A 23,340-nucleotide genomic window follows, 5' to 3' on the forward strand; every position below is an offset into this window, starting at 1 on the left:
ACCATGTCTGACCACTACAAGGAAGGATCGCTATATTGTGCACCAAGCAGATTGTAATCATTTCCCATCTGTATCTGCCATTGGAGGACAAGTAATAGAAACCATCAACATACTGCATCATCCCACACCATTGGTCAAAGACTAGCAGCAAGCTGGACTAGGGAATTACCACTGCATGCACAGGTTGCCATTAACACCACAACACAGATGCATTTGGAGTGATGCCATGACCGGTAAGCATGTCTTGCTGATGAATGGCAACACATTGCATTCAGTGATGAATCGCAGTTCTGCATCCCACCACCCCATGACCATTATTGGCAATTATGGTGGTGACCTGGGGCAAGGTCCCATTCTCTCAATGTTTTGGCGATGCGCAATGGAGTTACTGTTGGCATTATGGTATGAGTTAGTTTGCTGCTGTTCAATGGATCATTTGTATGATAAATCACAATCAAGTGGAATGCGTCATGTTACATTCACATCACAAATTAATTTGTAAATATGATGGCAGCATGCTGCCCATTTATGAAGTTAGTTTTAAAAAATAAATTACTTAACAATATTATGAGATGGAAAGTTGCCACTCACCATATGGTGGAGATGCTGAGTCGCAGACAGGCACAACAAAAAGACTCTCACAATTAAAGCTTTCAGTCATTAAGATCTTCATCATCAACAACACACACACACACACACACACACACACACACACACACACGAATGCATTTGCCTGAGACTGCAGGTGTGTGTGTGAGTTGTGTTTGCATGAATGTGTTTGTATGTGTATGCATTTCTATATCTATTGCTGACGAAGGCCTTAATGGCCAAAAGCTTTAACTGTGAGAGTCTTTTCATTGTTACTATCTGTGACTCAGCATCTGTGCTATATGGTGAGTGGCCTTCTCATAATATTGTTACACTCCATCCTGGATTTTCCACTGTTTGATAAATAAATTAGGCAGATATGGGTTAGTAATGCCTATCCATCATTTCCCACACATTACAATAAGAGAAATTCTTCTACAGAATAGAAGGAGTTGTCAAAGAGAAACTTTATCAGTTCGTTTGCAAATTTTACTTTGCTGTCTGACACACAGTTTATATCACTGGCTAAGTTATCAAAAATTTTAGTTGCAGCATTGTGCATCCCTTTTTTTGCTAAAGACAATCTTAATGTAGTGTAATGAATGTCATTTTTGCTTCTGGTATTGTAATTATGTACATGTTTTTGTGAACTGCAGCAGAGGGTGAAAATGTTTATTAACAGTATCTTATAGCAACCATTAACTGACACATGTAAGAAGATCACCAGACCTAATCTTAGCACATGAAATCATGGAACATTTATACAGAAGCATCAAAATCGCCCAATGTACCCTGATAATTCATTGTGGATATAGTTTCTGCTGCATTTGAATCAAATCAGCCCTTTGAAACAGTTGGTAATATGTTTTAATTTCTCTGAGGTCAACTATGTGACACTAGGGACTGGTAATCAGCTCCCAGTTATGCTTTGTTTAGAAAGGTACATCAAATATTAAATTCCACTCCCTTCTCCATTCCACCTCCCCCTCTCTCTTTTGCTTCTCCTGTACAACCTATATACATCAGGAGCTAATGAGTGCTTCACCAACCAGTCAAGTGGCAGCCACTGTTTTGATATGTTGCACATAAGTAGGACACATCTACAAAAACTAATTCATAGGAACCATATAACTTAATGCATATTGATATGGCTAGCTAGTTAGTATCACTCAGTGTAAAGAAACAGGTGAGCTTCAGATTTACAAACCACTGCGGCAAGTATAGATCTGTTGGCACTGTCTTGTGGTTGTTATCCAATGAATTTGTGCAGTCTGTGTAATATAGTTTGACACAAATTATTGGTCTAAAAGTATGTATAAAATGAACTACTACCGTTCTTACTGAACAGCTAAAAATGCATTAAATGGTATTATAAAACAGTAACTTACAATTGACAGTTAAATTAGAACTTGATTCACTGGTGCCTAGGTCATTAACCACTTTACATGTGTACTTTCCGGACAACTCTGTTGTAACTTCCTTTATAACAAGTTTATAAGTGCCTTCCTCTTCAGTACAAGTGAACTCATTTTTCTTTTCTGTTATATCTATATCACCAAGAAACCTGAAAAAAATGTAAACAAGTCTTTTATACAGAAAAAAAAGATAATGCACAGAACAGAAACACTGCAAAAAAAATCGTGCAAGTCACATTCATACTACAAAGGATGTTGGAATGAACATTCCTACAAGATATTTAGTATGTGGCATTGCTGTGCAGGCTGCAAAGAACTGACCAGTAGTGCATCACATTTATAAGAAACAACATATGTGTCTATGGGCAGCAAATAGGTGGTTATACACTGAAGAACCAAAGAAACTGGTATAGGCATGTGTGTTCAAATACAGAGCTATGTAAACAGGCAGAAGATGGCGCTGCAGTTGGCAACACCTACTTAAGAGAAAAAGTGTCTGGCGCAACAGTTATATAGGTTACTGGTGCTACAATGGCAGGTTATTGAGATTTAAGTGAACTGAATGGAATGTTACAGTCAGCGGATGAGCGATGGAGGCAGCATCTCTGACGCAGCAGTGAAGTAGGTATCTTCCCATACAACCATTTAACCAGTGTATTGTGTTATCAGGAATCAGGTAAAACATCAAATCTCTGACATCACTGCAGCTGGAAAAGGATCCTGCAAGAACAGGACCAATAACAACTGTAGAGAATTGTTCAACATGACAAAAATGCAACCCTTCCACAAATTGCTGCAGATTTCAATGCTGGGCCATCAACAAGTGTCAGCATGCGAACCATTCCATGAATCGTCACTGATATGGGCTTTTGGAGCCAAAGTCCTGCTTGTGTACCCTTGATGAGTGCACAACACAAAGTTTTATGCTTTGCCTGGGCCCATCAACACCGACATTGGACTGTTGACAACAGGAAACATGTTACCTGGTCAGATGAGTCTTCTTTCAAATTGTATCGAGCACATGGATGTGAAGGGATATGGAGACAACCTCATAAATCCATGGACCCTGCAAGTCAGAAGGGGATTGTTCAAGCTGGTGGAGGCTCAGTAATGGTGTGAGACATGTGAAGTTGGAATAATAATGGATCCACAATACATCTAGATGTGACCCTGGCAGGTTACACATACGTAAGCATCCTGTCTGATCAGCTACATCCATTCATGTCCTTTGTGCATTCTGACAGACTTGGGCATTTCCAGCAGGACAATGTGACACCCCACACATCCAGAATTACCACAGAGTGGCTCCAGAAACAATCTTCTGAGATTAAACAGTTTTTCTGGCCACCAGACTCCCCAAACATGAACATTATTGAGCATATCAGGATGCTTTCCAACGAGCTGTTCAGAAGAGATCTCCACACCCTCATATTCTTATGGATGTATGGATAGCCCTGCAGTATTCATCGTGTCAATTCCCTCCAGCACTACTTCAGACAATAGTCGAGTCCAGACCATGTCATGCTGTGGCTCTTCTGCATGCTCACAGGGGCCTTACTCAATATTAGGCAGGTGTACCAGTTTCTTTCGCTCTTCAGTGTATTTCTTGTGTTGGGTCTATTATTTAATTATGCGTGCTGTCTGTTCACTTCAAACATTTGAATTATATATAAATGTTCTTTGCAGTCTACTATGAGATGTAATAAAGTACTGTATGTAGTATTAAGTAAATACTGTTTTCATATGATCAGGGAGATAACAGTTTTCATAAAAGGTTAGTCTGGCCTTTGCAAAGGGAAAGATCCAGTTCAGCTGTCAATAGCCTGAAAAACTGTGCAAAATTGAATATTTTAGCTTCATTTCACAATAATTTATTGATGATATGCTGCCAGAATGGATGTGCAGTAACATTTCTAAAAGACATGGTCCCAAGCAACCACTCCCTCCAAAATAGAAAACACATCACAATTTATATACAGCAGTGATCAGTATCTTCAGCATGTAGTGCTGACACGACAATGAAATGAGACAATTAAACATTTCAACTGGTACCAGGTCTCTTTGCTGGGCTCACTGGTACTACAGAGCAGCCCATATACATATATCACAGTAAAACCACTTATCAGATTGAATGCATAAAATATACAACGTATTAGCCATGGGAACTGAACAATGCTGTGAGACATCATAACTAAAACTGTTATTTTAAAAGGTATGCATAGGACCAACACCATAGGGAACTGGACTTCATATTACAATTATATGACAGCATTTGAAGCTATATGACTGAAAAATGATTAAAACTCACTATCGTGATAAAATCAAAGTTTCTGCAAAGTGAGTGACTGTTGCCAGAAAATTGTGCTATAAATCTGGCAAAACATGAATAAAGAAAATCTTGACCTAATTGGGTTAATTTGTCAAAGTGTGAAGGGTGTAGCTACACCTCTACAAATCTTTCAGAATTTGCTCTTCAGTTTATTTTATCAAAATATACATGATGGACAGTAACTACAGGCACATAAGGGATTTCAAAACTAATTCCAACAGCACTGGAGCCACTAAGTTCCCAGAAATAAGCTACAGCTGCAGAGGATGTAACAGGCATCAAGTGGGTGTTAATGTGTAAGTACATATACCTCATGATATCCGTTTTGGATTGTCAGAACCATTTGATGACACTGTAACAGCTGTCCACAGAAATAATACAAATGTGTAGTACACACCAGAGTACCTATGGCATCAATTAGTCATATTTGCAATGAAATAAGAGATTTCTATCTATTCCACTGCTAATTATACAGAGTGAAGTGAAATTCATTTTCTTGGGAGTTGCAGTGCGACTCCTCACATCCAGTGATAAAAATATGTTGCCCACAAAATTTCGTCTAGCAAGTACATCCAGCAGAAAAAAGGACGTAAAAGAGTGGCAATCTGGCAGCTTAGAAAGAAGCCCTTCCCACATCATGGGTATGAATTTATTCACACCATTGGTCTGCTTTGAAAGAAGCCCTTTCCTTGTTGTGGGCGTGAATTCATTCGTACCACATCATCTACTAGATGCAAAACCTGTTTTTCTTGTACCCTCCTCCAATGGTCCCATAGATTAGTAACAACTATTATTCTTGCCTCATTCAGGTCCACTACATTTCATTAGAGTCTTACGTTACCAGTAGGACTAGCAGACAGAAGAGCAATTAAGTAAATAAAATTCAACCACAGGAGAAGGGGAAAAAATAAAAGTGGGAGGAGGAGGTTGTTAACAGATGTTAAGATCAGGAAGGTGACAGGATGCAAGGCAATGTGGAAAAGCAACATCCAATTGCCACAGCCCCGGAAAATTGCCCATGAGGTGATATCTCAAATCATGCTGTACATCATGCTTAGCAACTGGAAACTGGTTATGTCAAGGTGGAGAGATCCTCTCACATATTGCTCTTCTTCCTATGATATAGGATTTTTGACTGGTGGAGCTGCACTAGGTTGTAGTAGGTTGGTGAATGGGGTAGGTTTTATAGCAGGCACAACTGCAGGGGGAAGGAGTCTTGGTATATGTATAATGGTCTGGGAATGTCATATAGTTTGACAAGCATATTACAGAGAATGGCAGAAGGTGACAGTTAATGATATAGGAAGGATATCAGGGAAACAATCTCATTACAGGGCTAGACTATTACTAGTCATAACACTGATGGAATAATGAACTGAGGCACTTGAAGTTTAGATGGTACGCACTGATAACAATGATGATGACTCCGAGTCTTTTGGAAGTGAGAGCTGTGTTCACTGAAAGATGAGAAGAGAAGAAGACTTTCAGAGATTTCTTTGTGGTTAAATTCTGTGGTGCAGTTGCAGAAGAAGAAAGACTGAGAGAGGCCTTTGATATACATGTCAAGGGATTTGGTGTTGCTGTCTTATGTAGGAGGAGAGGCTGTTTGTAGTAGGTCAGAGGTGCAGGTCTACCAAAACTGGCACACTTTTGATAGGAGTGTTCTTATCTGCTACAATGTAACAGGCATGCTGATCATTTTTCTGAATTTTGGAAAGTGATAGAAGATTGGGATGTGGGTCAGGTGGAGTAAGCAGTTCTACAGAAACACCAGTGAGACTTTTTGAGGGGTCTAGGGTTTTAAAAATTATCTACACCTCAGTCTGGATGGAAAGAAAGGGGTCTTTACGAACAGTTACTGTATGTATGTTGTGGCGTATGAAACTCAATGGCACATACTGTCCACAGTCATGTACCACAGTAGTGGAGCCTTTGTCTCCAGTGTGGATGGCAATACATCAATCTGCCACTAGATCACAGGTAACTTGGAACACACCTTGAATACATTTTTCAAGTTTTTCTGATATTCTTCAGGAATCTCTTTGGGATTTGTGCCTGAACTGTTCTAGGCAAAGATTGTTGCTCATTATATTGATTGTTGGGTGGAACTGAGGTTACGTGTGAATGAGAGAAGGTCTTTCACAAGGGCAGTTAGACTGAATTTGAGGTGTGACTGGCCATTGAGCTATTCAAAAGAGTAGTATAAGAGGCATCTGAATGAGAGATTTTGGACTAAATGTGGGCTGGGATTGTGAGGTGTGAAGAGTGAGATTATGGCTATAGTTGGGCTTCAATAGGAGATAAATAAAGATTCAGTGTTTCACTAAGAAGGCCAGGCTGACTAGTTGCCTAAGGGATGGGGAGGTGATGGCTTGTTGGATGCAGTGTTCCTCAGGCAGTGTGAGGTGTTTTGTTCCAAGTTTCTGGCAGGTTTATTCTAGGTGTGTTTTCAAACATAGGACCTAAAAGGTGAAGCATTTAAACCAGGAGCAGTACATGGCAATACAGACACTTTCCTGATGGTTTAGGTTATGCCATAAGAAATCAAAATTGATTGAAAAGTAGACGTTAATAACTAACTCAATCCCATATGAATCACATAGAATTCAACACAGGAGATATTTTGTAAAGAATACTCTTCCTCATTATGCAACAGAATTATTACATAGCCTGTAAATAACACAATGCACCATGTGGCTGAACAGCAGATAGCATCAAAACAAACAAACAATGATTTGTGTAAGGTCTGCCATTAAGAAATTATGTGAAAACAATGAGAAACAATTACAAAAATGTTAGTGAACCAGATGATGCAGGAAGGAATGTAAATATGAAATAGCAAGAAATGTTAACAATAAATAGAAACAGCATATCTTAAATTATTTATCTGGTGCAATATATTACACTGACTGTAAAATATGGGGACGTATAAAAGGTAATCCAGTGTTTTTTTTTTTTTTTTGTCTTGTCCAATATCGGTTTAAAAATACAGAACTTGTGGAACATTGTGGAATATTCCTGCTTCAGCCCCTACAGTTTCATGAAGTTCCAATTGGTGGTGCCACTATATGCAGCCCTCAAAGTGGCATCTGTAATAGAGGAGCATTCCCAGCAGTAAACAAAAGCACAGTGAGGTGTCTGTCATAATCGCAACAAGGCCGCGCAAACCTGTCTGATCTCAAAGTTGGCACACATATCTGTGACTCCTGCAATGTTGTTAAATGCAGATGACTCTTGCAATGTTGTTACAAGCAGGCATTCTCATTCAAGGTCATCAACAGTCACAATCAAACACATCACTGCACAACTAGACATTGTCATTGGTAGTGCAACAGTCATGTGCTGCCCTCAGGAGACTGAAGAAATTACTTCAGCATGTTCATCAACACAAAAATGCAAATGAACTTCTCCTTTTGCATGACAATGCAATGCCTCACACAAGTCTGTACAACCAAGAGGAACTCATAAAACTTCGTTGGACTGTTCTTCCTCATTCACCCTACAGCCCAGATCTCACACCTTCCGACTTCCATCCATTTGGTCCAATGAAGGTTGCACCTACAAGAAGCAATACATGGATGATGGGGATGTTATTGATACAGCAAGATGCTGGCTCTGATGTCAGCCAGTTTCTGGTACCATGTGGGTATACAGGCCCTCCCAATAAGCTGGCGTAAGGCCACAGCATTAAATGGAGATTATGTTGAAAAACAGGCTTTTGCAGGCACAAGAATGAGGAATAATATAGTGTATTGTAAAGCTGAATAAAACCAACATGATTTCAGAAAAACATATGATGCATTGCTTATTGTATGTCACTTGTATAAACATACCTCACATTTACATAGTATTCTGTCTTTTCCTTACAGCTAACACACACACACAACAACAATAATCTTACTGCTTTTATTACATAACTTACCATTTCACTTTAGGCTTGGGGTATGCATCAACCTTAACATTAAACTCAATATTTGTATCGCCTTCATTTGCTTGAAGGTCAGACAGATCTTTCTTGAACTCAGGAGCACAACGGACATTTAATACTCCTTCATCTTTTTTCCAGCCATGATCATTTATCACTTCACAACTGTAAGTTCCTGAATCATTTCTTGTAGTGCCTTTGATTATTAAAGTGTGTGTTGGGCCATCAACTTCAATTATAATGTGCTTGCCATCTGCTTTGAGCTCTTCCCCATTCTTAAGCCTGTAATATAAAAAAAAAATTAATAACAAAACATTCCATTAAACTGCACATGTTTGTGGAAGTAAACTAAAAATCTAGAACAGAAACAAGCAATTAAATTGCATAAATGAGCACAGTGGTTACCATTTCACATCTGGTTTAGGATCACCCTGAACCTTGACTTCAAATGTTATTGTATCATCTTCCCTTGCTTCCACTGACTTGTTCATTGTTTTAAGGAACTGTGGGCCAGAGTGGACAACAAATTTCCAAAATTCAGAAGTCTGGCTCATTTCATTGGTTGCCACAATTGAGTAGGACCCAGAATCCTCTAATTTTGTGCTTGTAATTGAGAGGGTGTATGTCTCTGAAGTTTCCTTGATTATTTTTATACGATCTGTCTGTACAATTTGTTGGCCATCTTTGTACCTGTTAACCAGAAGTAACATTGTATTTCATTTTTGGAACAGGGCAGGCAGAAATATAAATATAGTTCCTCTCTAAAGATTTTGCTACTGACAAATTTTTTTGAGGACTGAAATAGAATTGTCTTTCATTTTCCCGTACCATTTAATTTCAGGTTCTGGAACCCCTTCCACTTCAACAGTCATCTTAAATGGTTGATCTGTCATGCATGATGCATCCTGCATTTTGGTCTTAATTTTTGGTGGTGCTGGAATAAAAAATTCACACAATTTTTGTATGTGATTAGAAACCAATCCATATTAAAATAACTAGGCCCTACTTAGGAATGGACTTGATAATTATGAATACACAGTAACAATTAGGCCTATTTAATGTTTATAAATAGAAACTAGTATCAACTTGACAAGTTTATGTAAGATTAGCCAGCATCAATAAATTTTTGAAACATTAAATACTGATAAAAATCACTACATCGCACCACAGCCCACTGAGTTACTGCTCACTTGATAATAAAAGAGGAAAGCCACAAACAGCACCCAGTACATTCATTGTCAGTACGTCTGATGGAAAAGTGAAAAGAAAACAAATGGGTTGCTGCAACAGACAGCTGAGTGATTAAAAATTTCAGTTATTTCTGAATTTAAGATGAGATCAATGAAACACTTTCATTGTGCACAATACATGAGTCAAGTGTGAACATGATGTGTGAAATAGTTTTCTTTGTATAGCTACTTCCAATTGTGCATTTTGATGAAATAGATAAATGAGAATTTTGAGCCACCAGAAATGTCTATCATGAAATGTTTTTCTGCAGGAGAAATTCATCCAAAGTTGGAGAAGTTTTACAGAAAGCCAACTTTTTCATTTGAAACAGTTAAGAAATGAGTGACTGATACAAATATGATTCTACTTCTCTTGAAGATTATTCAAGTGAGGGGATGTTACAAAATTATATATAAATTTTAAATATAAAGAAATTGGACAATAAAAGGTACAGGTCGTAGTTTACACCAAAAGCAAATCACAAGAAAGAGTAAGGTGGTATATTTTACATTAAGAATTAATTTTGTGCAAAGATGGGTGCATTAGTGGATTTATTAACAAATAAATTTATGGAGGAAACCATGATGGGGTTTAAAACACTTATTTATGTCATATACTGGCCTGTGGTATTATTCAATATTTTTAGTTGATTGTAGTTTTCGCTATATTAATAACAAAACTGGAAAACCACCATACCTGTCTGTTTGAACATGCTAATCTCCGAAACTTCATGACAAAATTTCATGGGGTTTCCACAGGTAACTTGAGTGTAGCTTGGAGCTACATAGATGCTTTATTTCATCAAAATTGGAACAAACAGAATAAAATTATAATTTAAAGCTGTACCTAAATTTGTCTGCTCAGCTTAGTAGTATATTGACCAACAGACAGTCACAACAAAAAGTCTGCTACGCATTTGAGCTTTTGGACAAAAGGCTTTCTAATGTAGAAAACATGTGATCACACAAACACAACTACTCACACACACCAGACCAATGTCTCTGGTCACAGAGGCCAGACTGCATACAGTAACTGCACCTTATAGGAGAAGCAATATGTGGGTCCTGGGGCAGGGAGGGGGAGTGATAGCAGTGTAGGGATGGGGCAAGGTCTAGTGCTGCTTGGAGGAGCATGCAGCAACATTGTGGAAAAAGGGTAGAGCTACTAGGTGCAGTTACAAACTTTGGCAGGAGGGGGAAGAGGTCAGAGAAGGATTGAAGTTGAGGAGAGAAAAAAGATTAGTGGCCACATTGTGAAACTTAACAGGTTAGAGTGGAAAGCAACTTGAACAGATGGTTACCACAACTCTTAGTTCATTGAGGGCTAGCCACTATCCAGTTTCCAATACTGTAATGGACCAATTTTGTATAATTCCTTACTACACTATTTATATCATAAGCAACCATTCCAAATTAGACAAATAACAAGATAATGCCGGAAACATAAACAAAGTAGTAATCTCTACGTAGTAGGTAATGTAATATGTAAATGATGATAAAGTACTAATATACCAAACCCATAAAGTAAAATCAATTGGTACGAACATCTAAAACTGTTACATTCAGTTTTAATTAACATATAATGAAAACACGTTATACTAAGTTGCTCATTTTTGTTTATCGCTAGTCTTATTCCTTCATCCCTCTTCCTTTCCCTTCAAACCTTCTACCAGAAGGAGTCACTGGCTCTGAAAGATTAGGCATTTCCATATATTTTATATGCATTTGCTCCTGCTGCCACATGATGTGCAGATTTTTCACCTACATTTTCAAATACTGATTATTTTCACTGATGTAACTCAAAAGCTCTGAATGGCGTGATTTGTTGTCTTTCTTCCATTTATTATCTAGCCAGGTCTTTTTTAGAAACTCCTAAATATGAAATATGACAGTGAACACAGTTTGTGTTTCTGTCACCCTACTCTGTCCACTCTAATAGCAACTGGAAAACAAATTATGTTATACATCAATATCTGCTGAGCTGCTTTCTCCCCATGGATGAGATGAGCATTACTGGTAATCTTCTTGTTGATCACAAGGAACAGATGCAACTTATACACAGGCCAATGTTTGTAGATTTGAGAAATAGATTCCATAAATCAACAAGTTCAGACCTTAATAAACTACACAAAAATGGGAGAAATTAAATCATGAAAACCTGCTTAGACTAGAACCACATGTGGATTTTCACCACAGAAGCATCCACACTGAGGCAGAATCACAGGCCAAGTCATAGGAAATGATGATGATGATGATGATGATGATGACAGTAATAGAAATGGATGATGGCAATAGTCTTGTGTGGAAGACGCCTGAGATCCAGATCTATCATATTTAATACAGATTTTTTTATAGAATTGTGCCAGTATAAGGAGACACACAGAATAATGTGGACCAACTTTACTTCCTGATCCTCATTGTTACTGTAAAGATACTTTGCAAATTTAAGCACCTGGAATGTGAACAACTCAACATGTTTGCTGGCAACAAATGGAAGTGAGACATGACAGAGACCAGAGACACAGAAAACTGATTAATGCATTTCACACAAACAAAATCAAATTCAAAATAAGTTCAACATGCAAAAATTAGTCACACTGCAAATGATCACTGTAGGTGGTGCAGAACTGGACCAGGTGTAATGTGACCCTGCAGCACTGAAAGGAACTATTGCATTTGATGTGTAATGATGATCTTACTGTAAGTGAAGTTGCCCAATTTGTTGGTGTATCAATGCAGACTGTCCAATATGTCTACAAGCAATAGTGCACCACTCACAGCCATGGAACACAGCGTAAGAACAGTGGTGTCTAAATAAAAGGTGGTGAGCATCAATCAGGAGTGAATGAACTGGAGTAGTAAGTTACTAAGAGAGAAGAAAATCAGTGACTTCCAGTCAATAGCACTGAACTAAAGGAGTGAATTACTCCAGGAGTAAATTTTTCATTTACTTCCAAAGTAAATTCATTTCCTCCATTACTGGTGGAGAGAATCATTGAAGAGTATGCTACTATGTTAGCAGCATCAGTGGGAAACAAAGCCAAAATTTACTCCTAGGCAGTAGTAGGAGTAAAGTAAGATAGTAAGGTGCGAATTTTGAGTTCTGTGTTTTAAGTGCTGAATTCTATGGATTACCTGGACCACAAAGAATATGTGGAGATGGAGGAAGAGGTGAACATCCCAAGAATGAGGGTTGTACTGGAGAGAAGAGAATCTTTTGTAATGTTTAATGACAGTGATTTCAAAGAGCAGTTTGGATCTCGTAAGGAATATTTTGAGTTGCTGCTTGGTATGCTGAAGCCATTACTGCAGCATAATTCTGACTGGAACTGTGCTTTTCTCCAAGGCTGCAACTTCTTTATGGATGCAAATCTTTGGTACAGGTACTTATCAAATCATAGCAGGGGATCTCATTAATATCCATCGTACTACTGCTGGAAGAGCTTTCAACAGTGTGATAAACAGTTTAATTGCCTTAAAGCCACTGTGTGTGTCCATGCCAAGAGCCAAGAAAATATATCAAAGAACAAAAGGCAATTCCATGGAAATGGTAGATTCCCAAATGTCACAGGGGACATAGATTGTGTGCATATACCCATACTTTGTCCTTCTGGAGCACAAGCAGAACTATACAGAAAATGCAAGAATTTCTTTTCTATCAATACACAAATCATCTATGATGCCAATATGAAGATTCTGAACATGGTAAGCCATTGGCCGCATTCCATGCATGATGTACATATTTGGGACAATAGTAGAGTTGCTGCAGAGTTTGAAAATGGACAACATGATGGGTTGCTTGTGGATATTTTCTCTAAAACATCTTATCTTGCCTGTATTCTCAGCCCACACAGGAGCCAAACGGTGCTACAATACAGCCCATATTGCTACCAGATGTTTAACAGAGTGAGAATTCGGTGTTTTAAAGAAATGTTTCCAAATTCTCACTAAAACAATGTGATTTAAATCAAACAAGTGTGGGAATGTTATTTTGGATGCTGCAGTTCTACACAACATTTTTATTCAGTCACAAAAACCCACATTTCTTGAGCACATTGTCTGAAGAACTGGAACCTGAAGTTTGCTCCATTATGTTCTTCAACTTATTCATAATTTCCATTTAAGGTTAAGCTCTTCTTCCATGATTTTTCTTCATCTTTCTATTAATAACATGTTTACATTACATTCCTCTCATATTAAATGAAATTTTTAAGGAATGAAGCTTGTCTGCTTTTTTCAACAACTCTCAGCTCTTCACCACAACCACAGGTTGTCTCCCTCTTTTGCTGGGCGCATCTTCTGATAAGCTCCCACCAAAGAATGCAGGGCGAGGTTCATGAATATGGGATCAAGTTCCACCTACAGCAGTTTCGCTGCTACTTTCAGAGCAGTTATCATAGTCAAAGTTGCTTGAAAGTATCACATTATCTTCAGATGCGTCATTGTCGTGAACTCCTGCTATCCCTTCGAAAACCTGTGAGATCGTATCAACAACCGTTTGGCTTATATCATTGATCTTTGCCTCACCTATTCCACTGCCAGTTTGAAATTGTTCTCAATTAAATTTAGCTTTCATTTTCTTTGCTTTCATCTCCTTCCAAATTACTTTAAGCTGCTCCTGTGATTTTTGCATAAGAGCTTCTGTGTTGTATTCAACGTGTAATTGTTTTTTTCCTTTTTTCTTCCAAGCATTCTTTTTCCTTTTTAGCATGTTGATATCATGCTTTTTAGATTCAATAGCAGTTATGTACATTTTCATTACTTCAGCAATCTGTACTTTTTCATTTTTTGATATTTTTTTTGAAGGTTTCCTAGCTACCTCCATGTTGCTGCTAGCTCGTATCTCAAATTGGTGCATATGTTAATAAGTGTCACCAACCAACAATGGATGTTGGTAGCTTTACATGGTGGGGTTAACAACAGATTTGTCCATTAATAACACATTTCTTTTTCATAATACAGGGATCTTATCATTAATTAGTATGACAGGATTTATATTTTCCAATTTTAATAATTCAATTTAATAATCGCTTTTAGCTTCTACAATTATAGCGATGAACATAAATCATGCAATAAGTGATGCAATAATGTCTGCCAGCAATCAATATTTTCTGGGAGGGAATGTAATGCACGTGCCAGCAGTCTGCAGAAATGGCTTACTTCTTTAGTAAAAAGGCATTTACTACATTAGAAACAACTAAAGAACTAAATAGTAATCGGGCTCTCCAACAGTTACTAAAGGAGTATATTACTGCAGAAGTAGCTTAATAAAGTAGTCCAGACTAAAGAAGTAGAGTTACTACAAAAATAATTTATACTAGTTTGGTGCTTGCCACACAAAATTTTGTGATGGAAATAACTCTTCTTCCAAATTCTATAAAAGAGGGGAATTTGGCTCCCCTGACAGGCATTCCCATGATGAGCCAGTGACATCAACTGCACAAGGCAGTCACCTGGTTGGCAGAATCAGATTCTTGTTGCACTAGGTTCAGTGGCTGGATGTGGATATGCCAACATCCAGAAAACATTTGCTTAGAATGTGGCAGTGGGGGGAGTACTATGTTATGTGGATGTTCTCCTTGGTTTCCATGGGCCCTGAGGTAGTAATGAATATTATCATATTTGTTATAATGATAACAATAATGAATATTATTATAATGATAATTGACAACAGAAGATACAAAGTATAATATCCTATGGCATTATCTTGTGGGGTAACTGTAGTCATATACATGACATCCTATTATTGCAGAAGAAAGCCATTAGGATAATTACAAATTCTTCAGATAAGGCTCACTGCAAACGCTTACATATACACGCCTTACCACAGATTATCAAAATCAATAAATAGCTATGAAGTCACAGGGCACAAACTACTTAATAAGCTACCACATACTATACAGCATCTTCCTGAATATACATTCAAAGAAAGACTGCATGAATGGTTTATTGCCCACCCATTCTATGATATTAATGAATTCCTCAACTGTAAAATGCAGTAATCCAACAGATGACCCACCGCACATTTATTGTGATATAAGCTAAAATATTTCAGTAGTCAATACCTTATCACAATGTATTATAAACTGTATCTTCATTTGACGTTGTCAATTTCTGTAATTGCCGAAAGACAATAAAATCTATATTATTATTATCATTAATTATATGAAAACCATATGATTTGAAAATATGTGTAGTATAAACTAACCTTTGACCATCAGATCTACTTCAGCAGAATCTTCTCCCAGGTCATTCTTTGCTACTATCTTATATTTTCCAGCATCATCTGGTGTAACACCTTTAATAATAAGGGAGATACTTTCATCATCTTCATAAAGAAAACGAACCCTGCCCCCTGCTGTTACTTCCTTGTTGTCCTTGTACCTGGATATGACAAAGTGATCAAAATACATGTTTCTTACAGTATGACATTTGCCACAGAAACAAAAAATATTGTTTCATAAATTCATTTCGTCTATTAAGAATGTTAAATAAAACTAATGACGTCGAAAATGTGTGTTGTACAAGTCACTGATAAACATGCACTAGAACAGCACAGGAAATTAATGGTTGGTATTAGATAATTCTTTAATTTTGGATTTAATCAGAAAACTGCATTAGATAGACCTCCGACTGAATTATACATGGACAAAATAAATCTTTTATTATTATAGTTAAGCTTGTAGAATCAAAAGTAGTTGCTAGGCATTTAATAAAATTGATGTAAAATTTGACATCAGATGAAAATTATTACTAGGAGATGAAATGACTTCACAACAATTGTCATCTAGGACATGAGCTCCAAAGTGTGTGTGTGAGAGAGAGACAAACAACATTCTTCTGGAAATGCCCAGGTTTAGCCTTCATGTAACTAAGTTCTAACCATTTCTTCAACAGTTAGTAGCCCTCAGTATGGTGTAATAATATATACTGAATGGAAAAAGCACCTTCAAATTCTGAAAATATATGATTTTGTTGTACAAAAGTGGTATTGATTTGGCATTCAAAATTGGAACATTACTTGAACAAGCCCCTTCCCCGCCCTTATGAACAGGCTGATATTCACAAAAACAGACTGTGCTGCAAACAGCACATTATCTTATCATACTGCAAAAGATGTGGCAGTACTCTACAAGTATGTTTCATCAGGTATTTATTTTAATACAGTATTCTGTGTTTTAAAATGTGGACTTCTTTGTAACAAAATAATTTATGCTAAGTATAATTCACTGTATTTAACTGAGAAGATAATGTAAGTGTCTCAAGTCGTGGTTACTGGTATTTTCAGGGCTTTCATTATGAAGCACCACATAGAGCCACAAAATACTAACAGAAATATGTCACAATAAATGGGAAATCTGCATTCACGTCCTAGTCCAGCACAAATTTTTCTGTGCCACTAATATATTGTATATCTATAAGCCCCGCCTAGTAAAGCTGACATCAAATGAATTCAGAAGCTGTGATTAAGTTTCATATTCATGAAATACACTGACAGGAAAGAAAATTGCAACACCAAGAAAGAGTTTTGTGACATAAACGAAAGTTGATAGGTGTATTGCTGCAGCTGAAAGATTATATGTATCAAAATTGCGCACCAGTCACATAAGAGAGGCTCTAGTAGTGTCACTATGAGGATGCGAAGCAGGTTCACTCTAAATATGTGCGACAACGGTCTTGAACTTTAGTAACCTTTGAGATCGAACATGGTGAGTTGATGTTAGTCAAGAATGCCTTTAAGGTGACAAAGACATCATTATCAATATGTCACGGAGTTTGAGCGAGGTCATGTATTAGGGCAGTGAGAAGCTGGATGATCCTTCAGCGATGTTACAAAAAGACTTGGCAGGAATGTAGCCACTATACACAATTGCTAATAGTGGTGGTCACGGGAATGTATGGTCACATGAGGACTGGGTTCTAGATGACCATGTGGTACTATTCAAAGGGACAATTATAATGTTTAGCATATGGCTCTTGTTCATCATACTGCATTTGCAGCAGCAATCTGAGCAGCAGTTACCAGCACAGTGACACAACAACTTGTTAAAAATTAGTCACTTCAAGGACAACTCTGAGCCAGATACCCTGTATCGTGCATTCCACTGACCCCAAACCACCACCATCTGGTGTTAAATGAGAGCTCATTGGAAAGCAGGTTGGAAGTCTGTTGTGTTTTCTGATGAAGACTGGTTCTGGTTCAGTGCCACCAATGGCCGTGTGTTGGTTAGAAGGAGGACATTTGTGAGCCTGCAACCGACATGTCTGCATGCTCCATACAATGGATCTACACCTGGAGTTATGGTCTGGGCTGCAATTTTGTATGACAGCAGGAGCACTCTCTTGGTTATCCCATGCACCCAGACTGCAAACTGGTACATCAATCTCGTGTGCCAACATTTCTGAACATTATTCCAGGCGGTGTTTTGCAACAGGGTAACGCTTGCCCACATTCCACCGTCGGAATCCAATATGCTGTACAGGGTGTCGACATTTTGCCTTTGTCTGCTCAATCATCAGATCCGTCTTCAACCGAGCACATAAGACATATCATCGAAAGACAAATCCAATAACATCTACAAGCAATATTAACTGGTCATGTTTATTTATTTATTTATTTATTGTTCCGTGGGAGCAAATTAAGAAGAAGTCTCCATGGTCATGGAACGAGTCAATACATGAAATTATAACATGATAGTAGAAACAGATAAAATGAAACATAAAAAACACATTCAGGTGACAAGTCGTAAGTTTAAATAAAGAATATCAACAATATCACACTGGAATTTGCTTAATTTTTTAGTTCTTTCTGGAGCTCCTCGACAGAATAGAAGGAGTGAGCCATGAGGAAACACTTCACTTTAGACTTAAAAGCGTTTGGGCTACTGGTAAGATTTTTGAGTTCTTGTGGTAGCTTATTGAAAATGAATGCAGTAGAATACTGCACTTCTTTCTGCACAAGAGTCAAGGAAGTGCATTCCACATGCAGATTTGATTTCTGCCTAGTATTAACTGAGTGAAAGCTGCTAACTCTTGGGAATATTGTATTGACCGACCAACAGCAACAGGCACAGAATTCCATTCAACAAACTGATATCCAGCACTTGTACAACATTACGTATGCTTCTTTGCAAGCTTGCTTTCAACATTCTGATTTTATTTTTTATGTGGTGATTTTCTTTCCGCAAGTGTACTTTTGGTTTGATTTTTATTGAACCTAAAAATCGTGCTGTGTATTGTTACACTTGGATATGAGACAAATAACAACTGTGATATGTAGCTTATACTTAGAAAATCAACAGTTACAACACTGAAATTAAATAAATCAACTAAAAACGCATGGTATATAAGAAGCCATTTACTAATATTAAGAGAAGGAAAGTTGCTACTCACCATATAACGGAGATGTTGAGACACAGATACACACAACAAAAACACTCTCACAATTGCCACACACACACACACACACACACACACACACACACACACGACTGCAATCTCAGGCAACTGAAACCACACTGTGAGCAGCAGCACCAGTGCATCATGGGAGTGGCAACTGGGTTGGAGTAAGGAGGAGGTTGGAGGGAGGATAGTATAGTAGGGGTGCCGGACAGCAAAGTGCTGCATGTTAGACTGAGCCTCCTCCTTACTGCCCACCAGTTTCCACTCCAATCATTCCACTGGTGCTGCTGCTTGGAGTGTGGTTTCAGTTGCCTGAGACTGCAGTTGTGTGAGTGAGTTGCGTCTGCATGAGTGAGTGTGTGTGTGTGTGTGTGTGTGTGTGTGTGTGTGTATGTCTGCTATTGTTGACAAAGGCCTTAACAGCTGAAAGCTATAAGTGTGAGAGTCTTTTTGTTGTGTCTATCTGTGACTCATAATCTCTGTTATATGCTGAGTAGCAACTTTCCTTCTCATAATATTGTTACATTCCATCCTGGATTTTCCATTGTTTGATTTAAAACCATTTACTAGGTTATTTTAAACCAAAATAACAATAAAATAATAAGAAAACAACTAACATGGTTATTTCAGACAGTTATTTATGCAACAGTTACATCTGTACAATAAACTACAACTTGGTGTATAGAAGGAAACAATTAACTTGGCTATTTTAGACTGGTATTCACAAATTTTTGCTATTGTATAGAAGCAGTTTCTCTATAATAAAGTTTTCATTTCTGCTTTCAGTCTTTTAATGACTCAAAGCTTTAAGGTATCTTTAATGACAGTGCAAATACTGGGTGGTTTTAGAATAGTGTCAAGAGAATAAAAGAAAAGAGAAAGAGAATAAACTGATATAAGATTAGGAAAATTGTGAAAAAAAATTTAAAAAATGGGTACATGGGGTATACTTTCAACTATGGCTTTAGCCTGAAAGTACATCTGTTATGTTCTCAGATGCATGCTCACCATTTTACATCTGGTTTAGGGAAGCCATTTATTTTGAGTTCCAACATAGCTGATCCACCAACACTCACTTCTGTTGCTTTAGTTTCAGTTACAATTTTAGGGACTTCTGGTTCCTTCAGGAGCTGGTTTACAGAACCTAAAAACAATTAAAGCTTGCAAATATTATTTTCTTCATACATTTCAAATACATGTAAATGATAGCATGTACGAACATTACAAATGAAAATGAAAGTATCAGACATGAACACAGCTGTCATAGCAAATACTCATGACTATGCTCAGACTAAATGGAGAAGTTATGACTGAATGTTGAATCTGAATTGTTAGAAGAGAGAAACATATGAGGAGACAAATAAAAGGTAGGCTAAGGTGTTTAATATGCTATGCCAAGAAAGATATATCAAATGAGAGTCAGAAATGGAATGAAAGCAATGACAGTAATTATTAGCAAAACCAGATGTAATTATGAAGAGTGATGATTGTAATCAAACAGAGACTGTTTTTCCAAAAAAATGGGAAATGTTAATTCTTGAATATTATAATTTATACAGCGTATGGCATATACACTGTATAACAATGAGATAAAATCAATCTGTAAAAATAATATTTGCATCAGTGGACACTACAACCAATAAATGAAAATGCAAGCCTAGAATCCACAAACGTGCAAGGATCCGTTGTGATATTGATTTACACTGTAGTAGAATTTGCTTGGTTTATGATGTTCTGATTCATATCCATAACCATGTGAAGGACATTATTCATTTTTCAAATTAACATCCATCACTACTTCTCATCTGTTTATAGCAACTCATTTTGCATGGCTGTCATTGCAGTAGTTCTTGTTCGGGTTTAGGCTGCTCAAAGTAGTTCTGCACAGTGTACAATTATCAGTCTTGACAGTGCCTTGTATCAGGCAAAATTTACTTGTTGCTATTAAGCTGCACACGAATTTACAAAATGCAATGGTCATTTAATCACATCAGTACACAATGTTCAATTCTGCTGTAGAAAAAAAAAGACTAACAGCACTTCATTTCTGTATTGTGTCCCAAGTTGTACTGTATAGCTTGAAGGTAATATTTGTCATAAATATCTGTGCAGTTGTGCTCTGTAGTCATATTTTGAATAAAAGTAACATTAAGTGAATAAATATGAGTTGCACACACAACTTGTATGTCACTCAGATTTTTAAAAAAGTAATCAGATTTACTAGTGGTGGCAGATATCAGTCTCAAAGTTTGTAGTATGATTCTGATTTTTCACACCTTTGGTTGAAATTTTTCCTGTGTTAACCAGTGACTTAGGATTTGCAGTAACAGTCAAGTCATTACCTGAGATAAATATGTGTGATATTACTGGAGATACGATGCAGTGGTGGAACATCAAACTGAATATGATGTTCTCAACCAGCTGTAACATCTTCACATGCTGCACCCTTGTGTAATAAGAAGAAAAAAAGTTTATGTTTTGCCTAATTCACATCTTTTGATGTGTCAGATTTTATTTCAGAGCATTGAACAGAAATGTCTGCTTCACAGGGCTTTACAAAAATTTTGGAATATGTTATGAATTTAAATGTGGCTGCTGCTATATAACAGACAGCAGCATTCATACAATGCCTGCTTTTTATGCCTTTTGCACTTTTTTGTTCGCTCTGTTCCTTGATGTGATATTAGGACTTCATAAATATCAGAATTAAATTGAATTAACTTTGATTTCCCTAGAATATGCAGAAGCCATGTATATAACTATATTAGTCATTCTGTAATTATCTCTGAGGAGTTTTAACAGAGGACATAATTCATTAGACCCTTTCATGATATTTGCAAGTAGGATGTTTTGTGTTAACTGTGAATTTTGCTCTCTCTCTCTCTCTCTCTCTCTCTCTCTCTCTCTCTCTCTCTCTCTCTCTCTCTCTCTCTCAAAACAGTATATTTCGCAAGCATCCGTGAGAGCCATTTATATATTTGTCCATGAGATTTTGCCCAGCTCAATCTAGGGATGGGGGCTCTCAAGCAAATCTCCTATTTGAAGACTTCTAATAATGTCCATTGTTGACAAGTTTCAGAAGATTAATCTTCCATATTCAGGCCTTTGACTTTATAATTATGGCATAGGATGGGCTACCCACTAACTGGCCAAGTGTGGGCAGAGTTATTGTTTTTGCGAGGTCATACAGAATGTGGCACCACAAGCCTTGTGTATAATCTCATAACACTCTTATTGATGCCACACCCCATATTATTGGAGGTTGGTAATTCATTCTATACCTTTAAGTTATAGCTGTCCATGTTTAAATTCCTGAAAACAGAAAGTTAATAACCAAAACAATTGCCCTTAATATATGACACTGTGGCAGGGGTGAACTATATTTACAGTAAACAGAAGTTGCTGGGGACAGGAACAGTTATGTGAATAATTATTATGTGCTTTTCAGTAAATGGCTGAGTATAGTCCAAAAATGATAAGGAATTTGCTATGGACCTTTTCTGTATTCGGGTCTGAAGGAATTGCTAAATTTCAGTGTTATGTAATTCCAGGTAGAGTCTAGTTGTTTACATGGCCTGCAAGGTCAGTCTGTTAGTCCCATTCCAGTTGTTCCAACTGTAGCTGGTAAGCAGAGGTTTTTATTGGGTCTGAAAAATATTATTAACATTAACATTCTGTTTTATTTATCATTATCAGTCAGTAAACAGCAGCTCCAAACTGAACTAAATGTACTGAAAAGCCATGTACATTTCATAGTTCTCTCATCACCATCCCATAATAGCTACCATCTGTCTGCAAGACAACTGTTTGCTTTTCTCTCACTTGCTAGGTCAATATAAGCCACACCAAGCACCAAGTGAACAGTTTAAACAAAGCTGTGTGTTACTCACAAGATGGGCTATACTGTATGTTACATACCTTGAACAGTCAGCTCAGCACTGCAGGATATTTTTCCTGATGTAGTAGAGGCCACACATGTGTACAGACCTGCATCCTCTGGTTTCACATGTTGAAAAACAAGTGCCAGGGAATCCTCTTCATCCTTGAGAAAATGACAAGAATCACTGACATTAAGACAAGAATTCTAACAAAAATATCAATATAATATGCTTATAAATCTCTGCTGCATCATATACAGCATGCTGTTCCATCTTTTTCCCATATGGTTTGGGCTCTGTGAGTCATTGTCAGCTCGCCCATAGGCAAGCACAGCTTGTATAGGCTACCTGCCAGGCAGCCCTACTCCACTATATTCACAGTCTCTTCTGTCACACAGGTCACTTGCCCACTCTTGCCAGTAAGCACTTGGTCAAGCCAAACAGTTGTGCAGACTACGGCTTGCCTGCATCTGCTTGCATCTGCCCATAAGCACTTGGCTTTAGTTAGTACAACAAGTCATCACTTATTTTGTGTGTGCGTGTGTTTGTGATTGTGTGAGAGAGAGTTCTGTGA

The 23,340-nt window shown here is 37.5% G+C and overlaps 1 protein-coding gene across 2 annotated transcripts in view; it reads right to left on the reverse strand.

Annotated features, from left to right (window-relative positions):
* The window catches only part of LOC126321023 (obscurin), a 790,459-nt gene that overhangs the window by 317,676 nt on the left and 449,443 nt on the right, over nucleotides 1–23,340 (reverse strand). For both annotated transcript variants that reach the window (XM_049994141.1, XM_049994140.1), the window contains exons 19-25: nucleotides 22,807–22,930; nucleotides 19,897–20,032; nucleotides 15,695–15,870; nucleotides 9,086–9,191; nucleotides 8,663–8,947; nucleotides 8,255–8,539; nucleotides 1,977–2,152 (exon numbers count right to left, since the gene is read on the reverse strand). In XM_049994141.1, the coding sequence (XP_049850098.1) occupies nucleotides 1,977–2,152; nucleotides 8,255–8,539; nucleotides 8,663–8,947; nucleotides 9,086–9,191; nucleotides 15,695–15,870; nucleotides 19,897–20,032; nucleotides 22,807–22,930 (1,288 nt within the window). The remainder of the gene's footprint in view (nucleotides 1–1,976; nucleotides 2,153–8,254; nucleotides 8,540–8,662; nucleotides 8,948–9,085; nucleotides 9,192–15,694; nucleotides 15,871–19,896; nucleotides 20,033–22,806; nucleotides 22,931–23,340) is intronic.

Source organism: Schistocerca gregaria, chromosome 2, assembly GCF_023897955.1.
Source record: "Schistocerca gregaria isolate iqSchGreg1 chromosome 2, iqSchGreg1.2, whole genome shotgun sequence".
Classification (NCBI taxonomy): domain Eukaryota; kingdom Metazoa; phylum Arthropoda; class Insecta; order Orthoptera; family Acrididae; genus Schistocerca; species Schistocerca gregaria.